Below are 24,081 nucleotides of genomic sequence, written 5' to 3'. Positions count from 1 at the left end.
TCCTTTTATTCTTTGCTGATTGTTTTCATCATGAAGTAGTATTTAGCATATGTCAACATATCTTTAAACTGGAAGCTGAATTTTGCCAAATGCTTTTTCTGCATCTTTTGAGGTGCTTCTGTGGTTTTTATTCTTTATTCTTTTAATACGGTGTAGTGTATTGATTAGTTTCTTATATTAAATCAACCTTGAATTTCTGTGATGAATCCCGCTTGGTCATAAAGCATAATCGTTATTATATGTTACCGGATTATTCAGTTTTTGTTGATTTTTTTCCCTCTGTATTTATGAGTGACATTAGTCTTTGGTTTTGTTTCCTTTTCATGTGTGATTTTGATATCAGGATAGTACTGGCTTAATAGAATTAGTTGGAAGTGTTCCTCCATTTTCTATTACTTTGGAGTTTGTGAAGAATTGTTAATTCTTTCTCTGTGGTAGAATTTACCAAGAAACCAGTTGGCTCTTGTCTTCTCTTTGTGTGTAGTTTTTAAATTACAGTTCAGTGTCATTACTTTTCATCAGTTTATTTAAAAAATTTTTTTCTTATGTCTCTTTGGTAGTTTGTATCTTTCTAGGAATTTATGTCCTCGCAATGATCCAATTTGTTGGTATAGTGTTTAAAGTATTCATTCTCTTCCCTTATAGTATTATAATTTTTATAATGTTCCTTCTTTTATTCCTGATTTCAGTACTTTTAGTCTTATTATTGTTCTTTTAGCTAAACACATGTCAGTTTCATTGATCTTTATAAAGAATCGACTATTGATTTAGCTGATTTTCTCTTGTGTGCTTCTGGTTTCTATTTATTTCATTTATTTCTGGTTTAATTTTTTTGTTTCATTTTGTTGTGTTCAGTTTGCTCTTAAATTTTCCAGTTTTTGAAGGTGGGAGGTTAGGTTATTGATATGTTGTCTTTCTTTATATATATATATATATTTACAACTATAAATTTTTCTCGGAGTACTGTTTTAGCTGAATCCCTGACATTGTATATGTTGTCTTTTATTTTCATTCATCTCAAAGCATTTTCTAATTTCTCTTTTGATTTCTTCCTTGATCTGTTATTTTAGAGTGTGTTAATTTCCACACAGTTGTGAATTTCCTGAATTTCCTTTCCTAATATATAATTCTCTTGCAGTTGGAGAACATAGTTAATATGATTTCTGTCCTTTTAAATTTAGTGAGGCTTTTTTTGTGACCCAGCATATAGTCTGTGATGGAGAATGTTCACTTGAGAATTTGAGAAGAATGTGCACTGTCCTGTTAGTGGATCATTCTGTCAATGTGTCTTAGATCTAGTTGGCTTGTAGTATTGTTTATTTCCTGTATTTCCTTGTTGATCTTCTGTGCAGTTGTTCACTTGTCCTGTTATTAGAATTGAAGTTTTGAAGTCTCTTATTATTTTTGATTTGTCTGTTTCTGTCTTCAGTTTTGTTAGTTTTTACTTTTAATGTTGAGTCTCTGTAGTTTTGTACATATATGTTTCTAATTTTTATGTCTTAATGACAAGTTGACCCTTTTATCAGTATAAAAGATTCCTTTTTGGGTCCAGGAACAATTTTTGATCTAAAATATTTTTTGTCTGTTATAAATGTTGCTATACTTTTGTTCTTGTTTTGGTTATGCATTTTCCATGTCTTACCCTCAATTTATTTGTGTATTTGAATCTAAAGTGTGTCTCTGTGCAGACAACTTATTTTTGCATCCTGCTCTGTCTGCCCCTATTCCCTCCCATCCCCTGACCCACCCTGTTCTGCTAGCCTCTGCCTAAATTTGCATTGAGTGCAATTCTTATTAAGAACTTGTTTGCTATTTTGCCTTTTAAAAAAATACCCTCTGTTTTTGTTCTTCTGTTCCTCCATTGATTCCTTCTTTTATGTTAAATATTTTATAGCATTCACTTTTAATTCTCTTCCTCTGTTATAATTCTTGTGGGATTTTTGGTGTTTTTGTTACAGATTAAAATTAATACATTAATTAAAAAGAACTGAATTTAGATCAATATCAACTTAATTTAAAATTGTAAAGGGACACCTAGGTAACTTAGTAAAAAGTTTGACTCTTTTTTTTTTTTTTTTTTTAATTTTTTTATTTGAAAGAGAGCGTGAGAGCGCATGTGCAAGCAGGGGAGAAGGGCAGAGGGAGAGAAAGAGAGAGAGAATCTTAAGCAGGCTCCATGCTCAACACAGAGTCCAACAACCCTGGGATCATGACCTGAGCCGAAATCAAGAGTCAGATACTCAACTGACTTAGCCACCCAGGCACCTTAAGTGTCTGACTCTTGATTGTGGCTCAGGTCGTGATGTGTCATGGCTCAGGTCATGGCTGTGAAATTGAGCCCTGTACTGGGCTCCGTGCTGGACATGGAGCCTGCTTAACATTCATTCTGTCTCTCTCTCTCAATCTCTCTATCACCCCCCCACCCCCACCCCAACACTCCAGTGCATGTGCACTCTCTCTCAAAACAATGTAAAAAATATTTCTCCAATATAATGCCATTCCTTCCCTTCTCCTTGATGCCATTGTTGTCGTACAAATTACATCTTTATACACTTAAGCCCATTAACATGGTTTTATAATTATTTCCTTTCCTTTCTTGATCCTTTGTTTCTTTATCTTTTAAGTTAGAGAAGAATAGAGTTGGAAATAAAAACATATTTGCAATCTCTTTTATCTTTACCTATGTAATTACTGTTACTGGTGTTCTTTATTTCTTTGTGTTTATTCCAGTTGCTGTCAAGTGTTCCTCAATTCAATCTGAGGTCCTCCATTCAATATTATAGGACATGTCTGTTAGAGATGACTTCTCTGAGTTTTTATTTAATGGCCCAGTCATTTTTGTCAGCATTTTGAATGTGTCATCTCATTGCCTTCTTGTCTTCAAGGTTTCTGATAAGCTCTTAATCTTATTGGAGTTCCCTTGTACGTGATGAATTGTTATTTTCTTGCTGTTTTCAACAGTCTCTCCTTGTCTTTCGGCAGATTGACTATAATGTGTATACATATGGATTTCTGTGCTTTCCTGCTTAGAATCTGATGAGCTACTGGATGTGTTGATTAATATTTTTCATCAAATTTGGGAAATTTTCAGCCAGTGTTCAAACATTCTTTATGTCACTTTGTCTTTTTTCTTTCTGAGACTCCTATACTTGCTATTCTTGATGGTGTCCCACAGGGCCTCTGAGGTTTTGTTCATTTTTCTTCAATCTTTTTCTTTCTGTTCCTCAGACTTCATCTCAAGTGACATGTCTTCAAGTTCAGTGAATGTTTCTTCTGCCTGCCTGCTAAAATCTTCTACTAAAATCTCTAGTGACTTTCCACCTCTATAATATCTATTTTTTTAATGTTTCTTTTCTTTTCTTTTTTCTTTTCTCTTCTTTTCTCTTTCTTTCTTTCTTTCTTTCTTTGTTTTTATTTATTTTTAATTTACATCCAAGTTAGTTAGCATATACTGCAATAATGATTTCAGGAGTAGATTACAGTGATTGATCCCCTATGTATTACACTCAGTGCTCATCCCAACAAGTTTCAATGTTTATTTTTCAGAGAGAATGAGTGGAGGAAGGGCAGAGAGAGAGGGGGACAGAGGATTCAAAGCAGGCTCTGCACTGACAGCAGAGAGCCTGATGGGGGACTCGAACTCACAAACCATGAGATCATGACCTGAGCTGAAATTGGGTGCTTAACCAACTGAGCAACGCTTTTTTTGATTTTTTTAAAAATAATTTCTCTCTGTTGATATTCTTTATTTGGTGTAACATTGTTCTTACACTTTCCTTTAATTCTTGAGATATGATTTTCCTTCATTTTTTAAGATATTTGTAATTCATCAAGGTCTTTGTCCACTAAGTCCAACACATGGGATTTCTCAAGGACAGGTTCTACTGACTGATTTCTTTTTCCTATCTATGGTCTATACTTCTCTGCTTTTTACTAGTCTCATATACATTTTTTTTGTGTGATTGAAAAGTGGACCTTTAAAAAGATACAATGTGGCAACTGTGGAGATCAGATTTTTTTCCTTTCCCTAAGGCTTATTGTTGTTGCTATTTGTTGTTGTGACTCTTTTTCAAGTAATATTGTGAACCAATTCTGTAAAGTTTATATTGTTATGTGTGACTACTGATGTCTCTCCTGTCTTATTAGCTTAATAGTTAGGGCATGACTGAACAGAGGTTTTCTTAAAGGACTTAAATTTCCTTAAAGGACTTAAACCTGTAAGACTCTCTGTGGAGTGTTCTGTCTTCATGTTGGTGCATGTTCAGTACCCAAGCAGTTTATACCTCTGCCTTCACTTCCTCCTGGCACAGAACCTCACTGCCAGCCAGAGGTGAGAGATCAGAGTGTTCTCAGAGATTTTCTGGGCATCTTTGTAGTTCTGCATATGCACGAGGCTTTCTAGATTCACAGGAATATGTTAGTTTTTCAAGCCCCTATGGATATTTTACTCCCCAATTTTTCTTCCCCCCCTCCCTTTTTTTTTGGTCAGCCTTTTGCTTGTTCCAGTGGTTTTGCTGCCTCAGATAACTGTAATGTTGCCGCTGATTGTTTTCTACAAACACTTCATGATAAGGATGTTATATTGAATAAGGTTTAGGTATGTGTTAAATAAAGGCAGGCCTTAAGAATGGAGCTTTTCCAGGGAGCTGCCAGATAGGTCACAAGTGACATTTATGTATAGATTGGCTGTTTGGGGAGCGTCAAATCTGTTCTACACGTCCAGTGGTAGAGGGCTGTTGGTTTTTACAGCTGCCATCTGTGGCAGATTGTTGGATTTTAAGGCTTCAGTAGAGCTAGGCAGAAGTTGAATGGGAAAGGGCAGTTCACATGTCATAAATTCCTGTTCTTAATGAAAGTTTTTATTTTTTAATTTTTTAAGACTCTTCTTGGATTGTTGCAAGACTTTTGTTAATTTTCAGAATTATTAAAAAGTTGATTTTGACCATTGTTAGCAGTGTTTTCAGTACTTCAATGGAGTAGCAAATTTTCAGAGGTTCCTACTTTTCTATTGTGGAAGTCTTTCCCAGTTATAGAACACTTTCATCTCAGTAAGATTCCTCACGTCCATTTACTGTTAGTCCTGATTCCTCTCCCCAGTGTAGTTGTTTCTTAAATTATCTTTTTTCTGTTATATTTTTCTGAATGCTACATTACAGAGTGTAAAATTGTTGTATAATAATAACGGTTAAATAATGAAATGACCTCTTTAATTTTTTGCCAGCCAGTTTCTCATGCACTTATTTATCCCCACGCATTTTAGTCTAATTAGAAATGGAAGGAACCCGTGCTTCTGTAAACTGTTTTGGTGTGCACCTAATTTGTCTTCTTTCCAATGTCGTATTTCTTTAAGACAGCTTAATTCATAGGTAAAAATGGTACAGCAAAGAGGCTTGTAAGTCTGTCATTCACATCCCCAAACCTGTGTTGACTGATTGATGATTTGTACTTAGAATTTTGATTGTCCTAAATTGGTATACATTTACTAAAACAATAATAGTCATAATAATAATAGCAATTTCAGTTTACTGAGTAGTGTATGTTGTCATGTCATGTCATTATATACATTATAGTTTATATCTATCAGTATTTGCAATTGAAGAAATTGAAACTCAGCTATATAAAATGACTTCCTGGAGTGCCTGGGTGGCTCAGTTGGTTAAGTGTCCGACTTTGGCTCAGGTCATGATCTCGCAGTTCATGAATTTGAACCCCTTGTTGGGCTCTGTGTTGACAGCTCAGAGCCTGGAGCCTGCTTCAGATTCTGTGTCTCCCTGTCTCTCTGCCCCTCCCCCACTCACACTCTGTCTCTCTCTCTCTCTCAAAAATAAATAAACATTAAAAAAAAAATTATAACATGACTTCCCTAAGTCCTCAGTCAATAAGCAGTTTAGGTGGAGACTGAAGTAGCTTTGTTTGGCTTCAAAGCCTCAACTCTTTGCTACAGTTTAGGAAACTAGTCACTTTTACACTGTAATGATTTGTGATTACAGCAGAAATTGTAATTATTTTATAAATATATTTATTTTGTGAACCAAAATTTGCCACCTACAAAAGGACTATCTTTTTATTGAGCAAGGTCTATTAAGGACCATGTTAAAGAACTTTAGAGTTGAAAAAGATCTTTGGAATTTCTTACGCTATGAAGGTTTCAGAGAGGCTACAAATCTATTGAAATATTGAATGCTTAAATTTTGTGTATATATGTTTCTGCAATAAATGTGGATATCTTTTAATCAAATTCTCAAATTAACTATGACAGGACTCCCTTCCCAAAGATGATGAGATAAAACCATTGGTAGGTATCCATGGCTACGCTGAAGGCCAAATTATCTCCTGTGACTTTGACAGTGTTATCCACTCCTCCAGTTTTGATACTGGCATTGTCCTCAATAACCACTTTGTCACGCTCATTTCTTATGTGACAATAAATTTAACTACATTGTCTGAATGGTACACCTTATGGTCTGAATGATTTTTTGAGATTAAAAAAAATTTTTTTTAATGTTTATTTTTAAGAGAGAGAGAGAGACTGAGCATGAGTGGGGAGGGAGGGAGAGAGAGAGAGAGAGAGAGAGTGAGAGAATCTGAAGCAGTCTATAGGCTCTGAGCTGTCAGCACAGAGCCCAACGGGGGGCTTGGACTCCTGAAATGCGAGATCATGACCTGAGCCAAAGTCCAACACTTAACTGACTGAGCCACCCAGGCACCCCTGGTCTGGGTGATTTCTAAGTAGTAAGAGCTCTGGATCACCAGAGAAAGAGGGGGAAAAAAAAGAAGGAGAAGAACAGGAGTCTTCAATTGCTAGGGAATCACTGCTTCAACTTTATTCACTTCTCAAAACCATTTTTGGCAGTTTCCATCCCAGGTCCCATAAGCATGGCAGGGTTTTAGAGAATCTCCTAGTCTTAAGCCATAAATATCATCGATAAAATCTATAATGACTTCGTGAAAAAAGGAAAAAAGTGTCTAAGTTTATGTGTTTTTCTTATTTTTGTTTTTGGAATGCTGTTTATCTTTGTTCTTTGTGCTGCTTTTGTTGATAACTTTAAAAAATTGATTTCTTGAAACATGAAAGCAATGTTGTTCTTTAAGCAGAATTATTGAAAAATTGATGATAGAATTAAGGGAGGATGATAGAAATTGGATTAATGAAGGAAGGAAAAAGTACAGAGATTATTAATGAAGCTGCCAGAGTCCGAGTAACATAAGGGAAATTCCCGAAATTCCTGTTCTCAATGAACAGGAATTTAAAGTAATTGGTACTTTAAATAGTAATTTAAAAAGTAATTTAAATACTTTTCCATGGAAAATATGAAGTTCACATTTAAAAATCACCAAATAGGGGCGCATGGGTGGCTAAGTCGGTTAAGCATCCAACTTTGGCTCAGGTCATGATCTCACAGTTCATGGGTTTGAGCCTCTCATTGGGCTCTGCACTGACAGCTCAGAGCCTTTTTTTTTTTTTTTTTTAAATTTTTTTTTTTTCAACGTTTATTTATTTTTGGGACAGAGAGCATGAACGGGGGAGGGGCAGAGAGAGAGGGAGGCACAGAATCGGAAACAGGCTCCAGGCTCTCAGCCATCAGCCCAGAGCCTGACGCGGGGCTCGAACTCACAGACCACGAGATCGTGACCTGGCTGAAGTCGGACGCTTAACCGACTGCGCCACCCAGGCGCCCCTCAGAGCCTTTAATCTGCTTTGGATTTTGTGTCTCCCTCTCTCTCTGTCCCTCCACCTCTTGTGCTCTGTCTCTCTCTCTTAAAAATAAATAAATATTAAAAAACAAAAATCACAAAATATACAAGGAACTAAACCATGAGTGGGGATAGGCTTGCAAAAACAGACAGATAAGGACCTCAGATTAGGAATTATTAGACAAAATGTAAAATAGTCATATTGGTCATGTTTATATCAGGGCATAATAAACTTATGAAGAATGACCAGTCAGAGTTTAAATGCAGCTATTTATTTTAGAAAAATTTTTAAATGATTGAGAATATTAACTTAATGGATGGACCTTAATAGCAGATGTCACATATCTAAAGTGAGAATTAATGAACTAGAACAGTTTTCAAAATGTGGCTCCCAGAGTAGCAAAATCATAGGGCAAACTCTCAGGCCCTTACCCTCCCTGTGAATAAAAATTCTGTAGAGGGGCTGACACCTTGTGTTTCAACAAGCTTTCCAGATGATTCTGTTGTACTCTAAAAAATTTTTTTTAATGTTTGTTTTTGAGAGAGAGCGAGTGAGCAGGGGAGATGCAGAGAGAGAGAGGGAGAGAGGATCCAAAGTTGGCTCCTCACGGACAGCCGAGAGCCCTATGTGGGGCTCAAACTCATGAACCCATGAACTGTGTGTGACCTACACTGATATTGGACACTTAACTGACTGAGCCACCCAGACACCCCATGTTGTCCTCTAAAATTTGAAAACCTCTGAACTAGTAGATATGAAATCATTCAGAACAGGGAGAAAAAGACATGGAAAATATGAAAAAAAAAAAAATAAAAATTATGGAACTAAAAAGGACTAACTATGAAATTGGAATTCTAGAGAGAGTGGGACAAAAATATTTGAAGAGATGATATCTTAACATTTTCTAATTTTTTAACCTATACATTCTGGAATCCTAACACCTTGCAAACAGGCTAGATAAAAGACAATTGTAGTAAAACTTGAGAATATAAAATACAGAGGAACGTGAAATCTGCCAGAGAGAAAAGACCTTTCTTTCAAAGGAACTCTAGAAAGCTATTCAGAAGATAAAGATACTGTCAATGTGTTGAGACAGTTGTATACTCAGCAAAGTTATTTTTCATTAATGAAAATGAAATAAAAATATTTTAAGAGGAATCACTAAATTTACCATTAGCAGACCCTTAGTAAATGAAATTCTAAATGCAGAAGGAAGGAGGTTGCAGTGAGAAAGGTCTGAGTTTCATAAAGGAGTGGAAAGGAAGAAAGGTGGTAAATAAGTAGGTGGAATTAAATATTTATGTAAAATTATTTTGGATTTAAGGGTAAGTAAAATTAAGAATAATTAATAGGAATAGCATATAATATGGAAGGGGCTAAATAGGATTAATGTGTTTTAAAATCTTTGTATCATTTGGGAGGTTGGTAAATATTTTGATTGGCTTTAGTCTTTGGTAAGAATGGATGTTATATTTTTAGGGTAAGCATGAAAAGTATTGTGGTAAGGGATGCGTGGGTGGCTCAGTCAGTTACGCATCCAACTTCAGCTCAGGTCATGATCTCACTGCTCATGGGTTCAAGCCCTGCGTTGGGCTCTGTGCTGACCGCTTAGAACCTGGAGCCTGCTTCCGATTCTGTCTCTCTCTGCCCCTCCCCCGCTCGCGTGCTGTCTCTCTTTCAAGAATAAATAAACATTAAAAAAAAATTAAAAAGTATTGAGATAAAAGGCACAACTTACTAATGTACTAAAGGGAAAAAATTAAAAAGGCAAAAAGAACAAAATGAGATATAGAAAGGTTTAAGGAGCAAGCCTGTTTAACTTGATTATAAGTACAAATTAAATGGAAAATTTTAATTTGATATTAGTAAATTTTTAAGTATCTATATCTGTTTCAATGAGAAAGCTTGTCATACTAGATGCAAAAGCAAAATCCAAGGGTTACCCGTATTACATATATTTAAATGTGATATAGAACAGTTGAAAGTAAAAGGGTACAAATAGACTAGGAGAATATGAAATAAATTTTGTTTACTATATTAACATCAGATAAAATGGATTTTTTAGTCATAAAGCTTCAAGATCAAAAGAATTCTTTTATAAAGAATAAAGGTTCATTTTAGCAGCATAAAGGCAACACAAAATTTTATGCACCTAAAAATAAGTTCTCAAAATATATAAAGCAAAATTTTAAAGAACTTCAGATTAAAGTAGACAAACAGAATCCTAGTGTGAGACTATATTATTTCTTTATATAAGTGATAGCTTGATAAGGCAGAAAATAAGCAGTAGGGTTATAGAAGAATAAAAAGATTAATAAAAGACAAAGTATTACTGAAGTTGATCAAGAAAAAAAATGATGAGGCATAAATAAATACTGGGAATGAAAAATTGTCACTGTAGTTGGAGTTTAAGTTAAAATGATAGTAAGGGTATATTATGCATAGTTTTATGCCAATGAATATGGAAATTTAAGTGAAGAAGAAAGATTCCTCTTAAAATTTAACTTAATAAAATAGACTCAAAAAGAATAGAAAACTTGAATAATATAAAAACTTTTTTAGAAATTAGGTCATAAGGGGTGCCTGGATGGCTCAGTCAGTTAAGCGTCCATCTTCGACTCGGGTCATGATCTCGCGGTTCGTGGGTTCGCACCCCGCGTTGGGCTCTGTGCTAACAGCTCAGAGCCTGGACCCTGCTTCAGATTCTATGTCTCCCTCTCTCTGCTCCTCCCCTGCTCATGCTCTGTCTCTGTCTCTCTCAAAAATAAACATAAAAAAAAAATTAAAAAGAAATTAGGTCATAAGTTTCAAATCTTCCCTCAAACTTACACAAAATAATACAGAGTACAGAAGAGGAGGGAATACTCCACAGCTGTGATTATGAGAATGCCATAATCTTGATATGAAACCCAACAAGGTCATAATGACAATTGGAAATTTCCAGCTGATTTCAATCATAAAGACAGATACAGCCATCCTAAAACTGAACCTTATAATGTAAAAGGGGATATTGAATTCTAAATTGGAATTTTCTGGAAAATAGGATGAATAAATGTAGTAGTACACATCAACTAAGAGTGTGGACTGTGGAGGCAGAGTCCTGGTTTTTCTGTTCAGCTGGAGGCAACTCTGCCTCCACAGTCCACACTCTTAGTTGTTAGTTGCTTAACTTCTATTCCCTGTTTATTAAGTGGGATAATAATGGTATCAACTCATAGGTTTATTCTGAGGATTGAATGAATTAAAATATGTAAAGTGTCTAAAAAAGTGTCTGACATATACTAAATGCTAATTGGTGTTAGATGTCAATATTGTAAAATCAGTATTATAATGTACTATATTGGTATAATAAAGAAGAAAGCTATATGACCATCTCAGTAGTTACAGAAAAAGAAGTAATAAACATCAATATCCATTAGCGATTGAAAACTTAACAGAATATGTTAGAGGAGAGCCTACTTAACCTGAGAACGTGTAAACATGAAAGACCTATATCATATACTTTACTTAATGGTGATACATGTAAAACATTCTTTTTGAAATTGGCAATATGACGAGTGTTCTTATGACCACATTTTTTAGGGCCCAATAATTGCAGCAAGATCAAAAATAAAAAAGGAAGAAGGATAGGTATGAGTATTAGGAAAGAAGAGAGCAAACAAAATGTTATTTGCAAAAGAACGTACACATAAAATGTTAGAATTAATAGTTTTAGCAGCATTGCTGAGTACAAAATCAGTATATATAAAAAGCAGTTGGAGGAAATGGCAGTTACCTTAAAAAGCTAAACATATGCTTACCATACAATACTTGGTATATACTTAAGAGGAATGAAAATATATATACACACCAAGACTCATATGTGAATGTTCATAACAGTATTGTTCACAATACTTTAAGTATAAACAATTCAAATGTCCATCAGCTGATAAATGGGTAAACAAAATGTGTTATATCCGTATAAGTGAAATATTATTCAGCCATAGAAAGTTAGGAAATCCTAATGTATGCTACAACATACCTCAAAAATAGTGTTGTTTTTTGACTACCACCCCCTTACCACTTCTCTCCTTGCTCGCATCCCAATCTGACTGTGTATCTCTAAATCCTCTCATCTTTGGGCCATGGGGAAATTGATAAAGGCCAAGAATTTGGGTCCTTGAGTGAATGGTAAAAGACGGGAAGAAAAAGGAGTGAAATAGATAATGAGTGAATCAATTCACTATGTAATTTGTAGCTATTTTGTTTTGAGAGATTGGTTTTACTCAAATAAGCCCCTTCAGCCTTCTTCATTTGCACATACAGAGCCCCCACAAAGTAGAAGTTCTGTTAGGAATCATTTGCTCTGGATCTTCTCATCTGTTCTTTTATCCTCTCAGGATGCAGTGTGACAGTATACATAAACATACCTGTTTATCTTCATAAAAGATTATAAATAAATTGGATAAATTAGATACACAAAGGGAACTCTTATTTAAAGACATGATACTGTTTTTGGAGATAAGCCTTTCGTAGTCTCTTTTTCATAGTTATAATTTTATAATAAAACTAATATTTGAGTTTATCTTTTGTAATTCAGATTTTTAAAATGTATTATTTTCTTCAAAGTGGCTACATTCCTATGTTTAAGACAAATAGCACTTTATTGCTTGAGATTTCTGTAACCATAATATGTTTTAAGTTTTTCATTTTTTGATTCATTGCAAATTTTTCAAAAATATAAATTTTATTTGAGACAGACTTTTTACTGTGATTTTATTGTTTTATTTTTGAGATGGCTAAGAAGTTGGTATACATTTATTAAGTACATTCTTATGATATTGAGAGAATTCTGTATTATTTCCCTGCATTCAGAAAAGTGCCTAAGCCATACATATACCACTTGATGACTTATCACACAGATTTTACCCCCATGTAACTGCCAGATAGGTCAAGAAATAGATCTAATAAATGTAAAAGTTTCATTAATTGTGAAAACAGAGAGAGTGGAGAGAGCTTAGTAAGGGAACATTTACTTAAGGATTTCTCTTTGACCTACAGAGAAATATCTTCCCCTATTTTTATTTATTTATTTATTTTTTTTTTTAATTTTTTTTTTTCAAAGTTTATTCATTTTTGGGACAGAGAGAGACAGAGCATGAACGGGGGAGGGGCAGAGAGAGAGAGGCACAGAATCGGAAACAGGCTCCAGGCTCCGAGCCATCAGCCCAGAGCCTGACGTGGGGCTCGAACTCCCGGACCGGGAGATCGTGACCTGGCTGAAGTCGGCCGCTCAACCGACTGCGCCACCCAGGCGCCCCTCCCCTATTTTTAAATCTACTTAAATGCTATGCTGTTTCAAAGGAGTGTTGTATTCTTGCTTTGTCATAAATGGATACAAATTGTTGTGTACTTGATGTAGGAATATGATTGGACAGAACGAACTGAAAATCACAAGTGATCGAGGAATAAATTCAGGATTAATTTTTGAAGATAAACCAAAGCCTTCAAAACAGTCACTTCAGTCTTACCAAGAAGCTTTGCAGCAACAGGTATTCATTTATTCATTCATGCATTTGTTCATTGATACATTTAATGTTGAACATCTTATATGTTAGCACAGTGGTCCCTTAGAACTCTTTGTGGCACAGGAGAAAACAATACCAGTCATTTATAATTCAATATGGTAAATTTTTGATGCTGATAGATTAGAATGCTTTTGGAAACATAGGATAAGAATAATTGCCTGGTGATTAAGAAGACTTCATGCTGTTGATATTTGAGCTGTATGTTATACAGTGAATAGATTTTAAATTCCTGGCATACTCAGGAAATAGAATTGATGTGGGAGAAGGATCTGAAATGTCAGATTGTGCTGGATCCTGAAGTTTAGCTAGTAAGTTTTCAATTTCATCCTATTATGGATAGCCTAAAGGAGGAAATTTTAAGCCAGAGAGTAAAAGGAATGGTTTAAAAGTTTTAGGAGGATAGCTAGTTGTGATGTGTATGATTGGGAAAGAGATGTGGTGGAGAAACCTTAAAACTATTGAGGCAGTCCAGATAGGAGGTAATGAGGCTCTGAACCAGACAGGGAAGATAGAATATCCAGAAGACAACTCTGGGATTTATTGATAGTACTTAGATATAGGGAATGAGAAAGAAGAAATGGCTTGAAGATGATTCTGTATGTTGTAATCTACATGAATAATGAGGCTATGAATATGAATTAAGAGAAAAAAAGTAGAACACTTTTAGGGAAAAGGATAATGGGTTCTGTTGTAGTTTGTTATATTTGAAGAGAGCTTACTTAAAAGTAATTGTATCAAATGTTGGGGGTTTTTTGGGGAATATCCATATATCTCGGAGAGGATCCTGGAATTCTTGGTAGGTATATGCCCACCTTAGGTACTTTTCTATAAAGTTCTACTTGGATTTCTTCTAAAGCTCCTTTTGTTCAGTTTTTATATGGGCAACCTCCTTGAAAATGGATTTTTCTTAATTAGAGAATTACTTTAATTTTTGGATGGTAGGTTTCTACAAATAGAAGACTGAACACCACTGACAAAACTAGATTTCCTAATTTTAGAATTTTATTTCATGCATGTGATGACTTCCATGGCTTTGCTGGAATGGGTGCTTAAATTTTCTATGTATGTGGTTATGTTTTTAAAAGTAACTTCCCAAAATGTAGATACTTGTTCATTGCCTATCGAAATGTCTCTAGAGACCCAATCCTATGCTTATACTTGATGATGAGAAGCCTATTTTGTTTGCTTTCATAAAGTTGTACTTAAAGCAGCCCAGAATTCTCCAACCTCTTTGAATTCTGAGAATGGAGTTTGCCCAGGGTAGAAAAGTCTGGTGAGGTGTGGGGACTAGTTTGTGGCTGGCCAGGTCCCATGAAAAGATAAATGGAAAAGGAAAGTAGGGAGATCCTGTTGGTCCTCAAGCAACTGGTGATGTTAGGGAGGGAGTGGCTCAGGTAGAAGTTGGGGATGGGAAGGAGGAATTGGTTCAGTCTCAACTGGCATCAGTGGCTGGAAAGTACTCATGGCATGATATGAGGGACCAGCCGCTATTCATTCTAGCCAAGGAGTGTTTTTAAATTGAGTATTCCATTGATTTATGATTTTAAATTTTATAGTGAAATAGACTGTAAAATTTTTTTTCCCAAGGTTTTTTCTCAATAAGAAAAATAAAAACTGATATTAAAACTAAACTTTTTATATCAGAGTGCTTGTCAGCACTTATAAATATCCCTTCACATTATCAAGATTCGGGAAAGAGAAGAAAGAAGAAAGAGAGAACGCGAAGAAAAAGAAGAATATGAAGCTAAATTAGAAGCTGAAATGAGAAGTTACAACCCCTGGGGGAAAGGTGGAGGTGGTGCTCCTCTGAGAGATGCAAAAGGCAATCTGATAAGTATGTTGCTTTCATTGATCTGTTGTTTCTAAAAGAAACTGAACTGTTTTTAAATTTTTAAAAGAATGGGGAGTAGAAGTGGGAATCAAAGCCTCAAAGGCAAGGTCTCTTTTTTTTGTTGCTTAATACAAAAGAAGTATTTTGCAATAAATGTAATAGCAGTTTGGAGGGTCTTTTTTCTTTAGAGTACTATTTAACTTTGTTACACATTTTTCATCCTCTAGTGCTAACTCAGTTGCAGAGAAAAGCTCATGTTAATTGGTAAGTTTTAACCCAACCTAGTAATTAGATTTAAAAAAATCCTAGTAAGAAAAACCCCTTATTAAGATTTTTTTAAACTAGTAAAACATATTTAAAATAGGTGATCTGAAATAGTTGTGGGATGTGGTGTTTCATATATAGCCATATACCTGCATAGTGCAAGGACTGTTGGTAAATAAAGACCTGATCTCAGAAACTTTCTGGCAGGTTGTAAAATCATGTCGATGTGTCTTTCAATTATGTACCCTCAAAAATGTTTGATCTAGAAACCACACAAGGCACTTAGCAAAAGAGGCCTTATACAACTTGTTATATATATTAGGATGGTCTCTATTAACTTTTAGATATGAATAAAAGTAGACAAAGATGGATTTTTTGGAAATTATTTCATTAGAAATTAGAAATGAATAATAGAAACCCATTAAATGGTAAAAATACAGATTTCATGTTGTTCTTTAGGCACTATACATTAATTTAGTGATAGTTGAGGGATGTAGTCAGAATACTTTTTGGATATGAGTTATTAAGAGTTCTTAAATATTATGATTTGTTAAAGATGGCTTTAAAAAAAAGTATTTGAGGTCCACTTAAATTACTAAGATAACTCTTTTCTCATAGTTTTGAAGACTGGAACTCTTAACTCTTTTTTATAGATGAGATAATTTTAGGTGATATATAGATAAACATTTCTTATTTTAAAAGTTAAATGTTTATTTGAATATATATTGGAAAAACACTGGTTTTTCATTTAAGGATAGTGCTATAACATTTCCTTTTAAAGTACAGGTATCAGTCCAGGCATTTAACAAAAAGTGCTATAAGAAACAACCCCTATTTCTCAGAGGCTTGAGGTTTAAGGTTTAATAAATAAAAGTTTACTTCTCAGTTACGTCACATTCTTCTTCTTTTTTTTATTTTTGAGAGACAGAGAGAGAGAGAGAGAGAGCGCGCGAGAGCACAAATGCACACATGAGCAGGGGAGGGGCAGAGAGAGGGAGAGAGAGAATCCCAAGCAGGCTCTGCGTGGTCAGTGCAGAGCCCGATGCAGGGCTTGAACCCATAACAGTGAGATCATGACTGAGCTGAAAATGAGTCTGACACTTAACTGACTCAGCCACCCAGATGCCCCAGTTATGTCACATTCTGATGCTGTTTGGGTGGTTTCTATTATATTTGAAATATGTAGTAAAGATCTGTGTTTTGCCATGTGATGATGACCAAGACCATGTATCCTCTGTACTTTGTTTCCTAATTTTAATTTGGTTGCTGGCTTTTCTAGTTACTCCTGTTTTATCTTTGATCTTTTATTACAAAGAAAGAAATTTAATGTTCATCCTTGTCTTAGCTCTCTAGGGAAGATCTTTGATCTCTTTATAAGGGGAATTGTTATTAATAAAAAAATCTATTACCCGTACAAGTGGAATAATAGCAACCCTTTTTAAGTAAATATCTCTATTTTTATTATTTGTATGACACTTAAAATATGTTTCCTTTCTAAGTTCTTTATTCATTAAAGTTCTTTTTTCAAGGTCCTATAAAAAAAAACAACACACTGTGTTCTAATGTCTTTCAATGGATGAATGAATAAACAAAATGTGGTACATTTATACAGTGGGATGCTACGCAGGAATTAAAAGAATGAACTATTGATGCACATAATAACTTGGAAGAGTCTTCAAAGAAATTATGCTAAGTGAAGATAGCCCCTTTCTAATGGTGACATACATGTATATTCTCAAAATGACAAAATGGTTGGGGATAGGGAGTAACTCTAAAGAGATACCATGTTGGAGTATTTTGGGGTGATGAAACAGTTCTGTATCCCGATTATGATGATGTTACATGAGTATCACATGTTAAATTTTTTTTTTAATTTTATTTATTTATTTTTTTAATTTACATCTAAATTAGTTAGCATATAGTGTAACAATGATTTCAGGAGTAGATTTCTTAGTGCCCCTTACCCATTTATCCTATCCCCCCTCCCATAACCCCTCCCGTAACCCTCAGTTTGTTCTCCATATTTATGAGTCTCTTCTGTTTTGTCCCCCTCCTTGTTTTTATATTATTTTTTGTTTCCCTTCCCTTATGTTAATCTGTTTTGTCTCTTAAAGTCCTCATATGAGTGAAGTCATATGATTTTTGTCTTTCTCTAATTTCACTTAGCATAATACCCTCCAGTTGCATCCATGTAGTTGCAAATGGCAAGATTTCATTCTTTTTGATTGCTGAGTAATACTCCATTGTATGTATATACCACATCTTCTTTATCCATTCATCCATTGATGGACATTTGGGCTCTCTCCATACTTTGGCTATTGTTGATAGTGCTGCTATAAACATGGGAGTGCATGTGTCCTTTCGAAACAGCATACTTGTATCCCTTGGATAAATGCCTAGTAGTGCTATTGCTGGGTCGTAGGGTAGTTCTATTTTTAGTTTTTTGAGGAACCTCCATACTGTTTTTCAGAGTGGCTGCACCAGCTTGCATTCCCACAACATGTTAAATTCTTTAAAAACTACACCAAAAAAAAAAAACCAATTAAAAAAAAACACTTAACCAGTTTGAAAGATAGTGAAAGTATCTCCTACTTCTAACTGATTAGTAGTGAGGGTAAATGTTTCTTTACATATATTTAAGTATTTGTGTTTATGTATTGTATTTGAGCCAGTTAGATTTATGTTTGTTTTTATGTTGATTATTAAGACACAATTTGCATAAGACAAAATACACCCTTTTTTAAAAAAATTTTTTTAACATTTATTTATTTTTGAGAGAGAAAGAGCATGAGTGGGGGAGGGGCAAAGAGAGAGACACACAGAATCTGAAGCAAGCTCCAGGCTCTTAGCTGACAGCACAGAGCCCGACCCAGGGCTCGAACTCAGGAACCATGAGATCATGACCTGAGCTGAAGTCGGACGCTTAACCTACTGAGCCACCCAGGTGCCCCAATATACCCTTTTTTAAAAAAAGTTTTATTTATTTGTTTTTGAGAGAGAGTGAGAGCGTGTGAGCCCTTGTGAGTAGGGGAGGGGTAGAGAGAAGAGAATCCCAAGCAGACTCTGTGCTGTCAGTATAGATCCCGATACAGGGCTCAATCTCATGAACTGTGAGATCATGATGTGAGCCAAAATCAAATTGGACGCTTAACTGACCGAGCCACCCAGTGTCCCCCAAATTTATCCTTTATTATTCAGTGAGTTTTGACAACTGATTCCAGTAGCCACTGCCACAGTCAAGATATAGAACATTTCCAGTATCCAGCCCCATACCTTTGCCAACCTCTGATCTGCATTCTGACACAATAGTATTGACTTTTGTGTCTTTTTTTCCCTTAATGTTTTTGAGATTTATTCTTGTTGTTGTATATGGCTGTAGTTTACTTTTTATTACTGAATGGTATTGCACTATATGGAAGTATCACAAGTGTTTATCCTTTTACCTGTTGATGGATATTTGAGTTGTTTACAATTTAAGGCTATTATAAATAAAACTGTTATAAACATTCACCTGCAAGTCTTTATGTGAACATAAATTTTCATTTTTCGTGGTTAAATGCACAGAAATGGAATTGCTAGGATGAATAGTAAGTATATATTTAACTTCATAAGAGACAACCAGACCATTTTCCAAAGTGGTTGTTCTATTTTGAAGCACTAGGTTTCTCGTTGCTTTGCATCCTCATCAGCCCATGTAATTGTTCTTCTTTAAAATTTTAGCCTTTCTAGTAAGTAGGTACGATAAGTCATTGTGTTTTTTTTTTAACTTTTTATTTTGAAATAACTCAAGACTTAGAGAAGAGTTGTGAAGATATAGAGGGTGCCCTTTACCTAGTTTCCCTTAATATTAACATCTTACATGATCTTGGTATAGTGACCAAAACTAGAAATTAAAATGGGTTCGATGCTATTAAATAAATTATTGACTTTATTTGGATTTTCTCCTACCTTATTCTGTTCCAGCCTCTAGTCCAGGATCCCATATTGTATGTAGTTGTCATGTCTCTTTAGTCTCCTTCAAGCTGGTAGTTCCTCTGTCTTTCTGTGTCTTAATTGTTTTTATATATATAATAGCTTTGTTGAGATCTCATTTTCCATGCCATAGAATATCCCTTTGAAGTACACAATTCAGTAGTTTTTACTATATTCACAGAACTGTGCTACCATCAGTTTTATAACATTTTGTATTGCCTCAATACTCTTGTTGAAAATCAGTTGACTATAAGGTTATTTATGGACTCTTAAGTTCTGTTCTGTTGATCTAGATATCTATCCTTATGCCCATATTACGCTCTCTTGATTACTGTAGCTTTGTGTAGTAGGTTTTGAAAGTGAGAAGTGTGACTCGTCCAACTTTGTTCTTCTTTTTCAAGATTGTTTTGTCAACTTGACTTCCCTTCCATTTTCGGATAAATTTTACTCTTGTCAATCTGAATAAAAAAAAAATTGTGGTAAGATTTTCATTGGGATTACCTTGACTTTATAGATTAATTTGGGGTGGCCAGCATCTATATTGTCTTTCGATACATGGATTTGGAATATTTATCCACTTACTAGTCTTCGTTAACTTCTTTTAACAATATTTTGCAGCTTTCAGATCTTGTAACATATTTTGTAAATTGTATCCATAAATATTTCATATGTTTTAATGCTGTTTTAAATGATAACATTAAAAAATTTCAATATCCATTTGTTCATTGCTAGTGTATAGAAAGACTGTTGATTTTTGTATGTTCTTGCTTAACTCATCGGTTTTATTAGGGGTCTTTTTGTACGTTCTTTGAGATTTTTTAATATGGACAGTTAAGTTATCTGCAAACAGTTTTACTTCTTCCTTTCCAGTATGAATACTTTTCAGTTATTTTGGTTGATTTACAGTGGATAGGAATTCCAGTACAATATTTAGAAATCTTGAGAACCGACATCCTTGTCTTGTTCTCGATTTCATTTGGAAAGCACTCAGTCTTGGCTGTAGGTTTTCTGTAGATTTTTTTTTTAAACCAGGTTTAGAACATTCTCTTCTTTCTCAGAGTTTTCATCATGAATATATGTTGAAGTTTATCAGGTGCTTTTCTACATCTTTTGAAACGATAATTTCATCTTTCTTACTCTGTTGATATATGGTGAATTACATTGGTTTTTTAAAAAAATTCTAATCATGTATTGCTGGTTTCTTTTTATTTGTTTTTAATGTTTTATTTTTTGTTTTTGAGAGAGACAGAGACAGAGAACAGGTGGGTCAGGGGCAGAGAGAGGGAGACACAGAATCTGAAGCAGGCTCCAGGCTGCAAACTTCAGCACAGAGCCTGTTGTGGGGCTCGAACTTGCTAACTGTAAGATCATGACCAGAGCCGTAATCAGATGCTTAACCGACTGAGCCACCCAGATGCCCCTACATTGACTGATTTTTTTTAAAATGGTGAGCCGCTCTTTCTCCTGGTATAAACCCTATTTAATCTTATTTTAAATTTTTTTTACATGTTGTAGAATTTGATTTGCTAGTTAAGGATCTTTGCATTTAGGCGCATAAGAGATATTTGTTTCTCTTATAATTTTGTCTGGTTTTGGTATCAGGATGATGCTGGCCTCACAAATATGAATTGGGAAAAGTTTCCTCTTCTGTTGGTAGAATTCACCAGTGAATCCATCTGGGCTGGGAATTTTCTTGTTGGGAGTCTTTAAACCATGAATTAAAAATTTTTTTAATAAATTATTTAGTTTTTTAAAGTTTATATATTTGTTTTTGAGAGAGAGAGAAAACATGAGTGGGAGAGGGGCAGAGACAGAGAGAGATTCCCAAGCAGGCTCCACACCATCAGTGCAGAGCCGAATGCGGGGCTCACCCCAAGAACTGTGAGATTATGCCCTTAGCTGAAATCAGGCACTTAACTGATTGAACTACCCAGGCACCCTGAATTCAACTTATTTAATAAAGACATTTAGTTTATTTATTTCTTCTTGTGTGAACTTATGTGTTTGAATCATTAAAGGAATTTATCCATTTCATCTTTTTAGTTTATTGGCATAACAATAGTTTATTATTTTTGTATAATTTATTTTTATTATTTTATTTTTATATGTATTTTATTTATTTTATGTTTATTGTATAAACTATGCCAATAGTTTATTGGCATCACTGTAGGATCTACAGTGATAGTTCCTCTTTTATTCCTGATATTTGTAATTTATTTATTCTTATTTTACTTAATGAGTTTGCCTGGAGGTTTATCCATTTTATTGATCTTCTCATAAAACCAGCTTTGGTTTCATTGATTTTTCTGTTTTTCCCTTCGTGTTTCATTGATACCTGCTCTCATCTTTACTATTTTCTTTAGTTTACTTTGTACTTAATTTTCTTTGTTCTATTTTCTTAATGTGGAAGCTTAGATTATGATTTGATTTCTTTTTTAATATATGCACTTAAAAATGCTATTAATTTCCTTTTGAGTACTGCTTTAAATGTATCTCGCAAATTTTGATACGTGGTTTTTTCATTTTCATTCAATTCCGTTTTCTAATTGTGATTTTTCTTTGATCCATTGATTATTTAGACATTAGTTTTAAAAATTTCCAAATATTTGGGTGTTTTCTGAGTAACTTTCAGTCACTTTTAGGGTATATTCTCTTTTGTTTAGAGAATATACTTTTTTGTTATTTCAATATTTTTAGGTTTGTGAGATTTATTTTATGGACCACGAGTTAGATTTTTATTTGTCTTAGAGACTGTGATCTTTATAAGTAAATATGTATATTTTAATTTGGAAATATATGTTAATAGTTGAATCAGGGTTGAAAATTTTCTTTAGCCCTCTGAATTGATTTATTAAAGAAGAGTTTGTGTATCAGTCATGATTGCTGAATAATCTTGGGTCTGTAGAAATATTTTCAGCCATTTTCTTTAAAGTGTTTTGGTATTTTCCACCAAAGAACGACTAACTTAACAAAATTAATTTTAATTTCAAAGTGTATGTTTAGGTTTATAAAAAAAAGCATAAAATAAAATAAGGAATGAAAAAATTTAAGTACTGTATGTATTGTTTACCTGTAGTAGCTATCATAAAATTTAACCCTGGTCTAATAAATTTTTCAGATAGTAGAATTATTTTCCCAATCATGAATCTGTAATATTTTATTTTGTTCTGTTCTTTGTAGAATTATTCTGTAATGCTAGCAATTTTATATTAAATACTATGATAGTGTACATTTGAAATAAAGGCCATTTTTTGGGACATCTTTGCAGTTGGCAAATTATACTCTTCACCAAAGTGCCTTGTATAATTTTAATTTTTAGCTGATTTCAAACCTTTGTTTTACACCTCACAGAAAGATAGACAAGGAGTGACTATTTGATTGATAGTTTTTTCCAATAAATAGCAATATGGACTTGTCTTGATTGCTGAATCTGGTAGTCTTAAATAATTATGCACTCTGCTGACATCAGTTTTCTTTTTTTATAAATACATTGTCTTACCTAATTGAGAGTACTGTGTATAGTCACAACAGTAAAGAAAAACATGCTATTGATTTTCAAGTTTATTATAGTTTTTGTTTATACGACATTTATCTCTTAATTTATGGCTTGTGGAAGTGAATATCAAAATGAGATTGCATTCCCTAAGCACTCATTAGTTTGGTAACAAGGCTCTGGGTATCATTTTCAAAGGAGTGAGCTTGATATCCATACTCTAGTAACAGAAAATGGAAGAGTACTATATGCATTGTTATTCATAGTGACTTCTCATTTATATAGTCTGATCTTATGCTGTTTTAGTGAATTGGATGATGAGATATTAATTTCCCATTTAAGTTCTTTTGTTTAATTTGGTGACTTTTTAGGGATCACAGCTGTTAGTTCATTACTTCAACTTCCTCATCATCTTTCTATTTTCATTTACCTTCCATATCCAGATAAATCCCATGATTTGATGATGGTGGCGGGAGCACCCAGCTGATTTTTGCCTTACTAATTCTTGGTACTTGGCAGTTTCTTTGCAGTCAGTTTCTCTGATTACAGTTAGTCCCTTCTTTCTTGCATTTTCCATTTTTTTTATTCATTTCTTCCCTTTAACATCTAAATATACTTAGGTTACTTGTATTCTTCAACACAAATAAACAAAAACTCTGCCTTGACCTTACACTTACCATATATAAAACACATTCAAAAAGTAGTCTGTGGTTGTTGCTGCCACGTCTTACTAACTTCTTACTGTTTCGTATTCAATAAAATGAATTCTAGCTCCTACTGCTCTATTGATGTGACATTTTCAAAAGTAACTGATGTCCTAATTTCTGATTTAGTGGATTTTAGTCTGTCCTTACTTTCTTTGAACTGGATTGACAGTTCCTTTAAGTTCTGTGCATTCTCTCTGATGCTGTCTTCCCTTCAGCTGACATTTATTGGGATGTGTATTATGAACCAGGTTAAACTCTTCTAGGTCTGTGAACATTATCTTTGTTTTAGGGCTACCTTCAGACATTGTGTGTTCCTTGAGTTAGATATACTCTTAACCTCCATCTGTTTTCTCTCCCTAGCTGCCATTATTACTGGTAATGCTTCTATTACTACCAGGACTGTCTTCACTATCATCTACAGAACAGAATAGAGAACCATCAGCTTGTATTTTAGAATATTCCGGAATAGGCATGTAATCTCCATTTTCCTCTCATTGCTTTATTAAATGTGTTTTGTGATCTAGTCAAGCTGGACTGCTTTAATATTGCCA

At 34.2% G+C, this 24,081-nt stretch overlaps 1 protein-coding gene across 12 annotated transcripts in view; it reads left to right on the top strand.

Annotated features, from left to right (window-relative positions):
* Positions 1 to 24,081, top strand: part of CSPP1 (centrosome and spindle pole associated protein 1) — a 153,370-nt gene that overhangs the window by 90,244 nt on the left and 39,045 nt on the right. For all 12 annotated transcript variants that reach the window (XR_006706600.1, XR_006706601.1, XM_045455016.1 and 9 more), the window contains 2 exons: positions 13,098 to 13,227; positions 14,950 to 15,097. Coding sequence is in view for 10 of the 12 variants with exons in the window: in XM_045455016.1 (XP_045310972.1) it covers positions 13,098 to 13,227; positions 14,950 to 15,097 (278 nt within the window). In the remaining 2 variants the exon portion in view is untranslated. The remainder of the gene's footprint in view (positions 1 to 13,097; positions 13,228 to 14,949; positions 15,098 to 24,081) is intronic.

This window comes from Leopardus geoffroyi, chromosome C3, assembly GCF_018350155.1.
Source record: "Leopardus geoffroyi isolate Oge1 chromosome C3, O.geoffroyi_Oge1_pat1.0, whole genome shotgun sequence".
Taxonomy (NCBI): Eukaryota; Metazoa; Chordata; class Mammalia; order Carnivora; family Felidae; genus Leopardus; species Leopardus geoffroyi.
The sequence above is the reverse complement of the archived record's forward strand: the minus strand, read 5'-3'. Positions and strand labels throughout refer to the sequence as shown.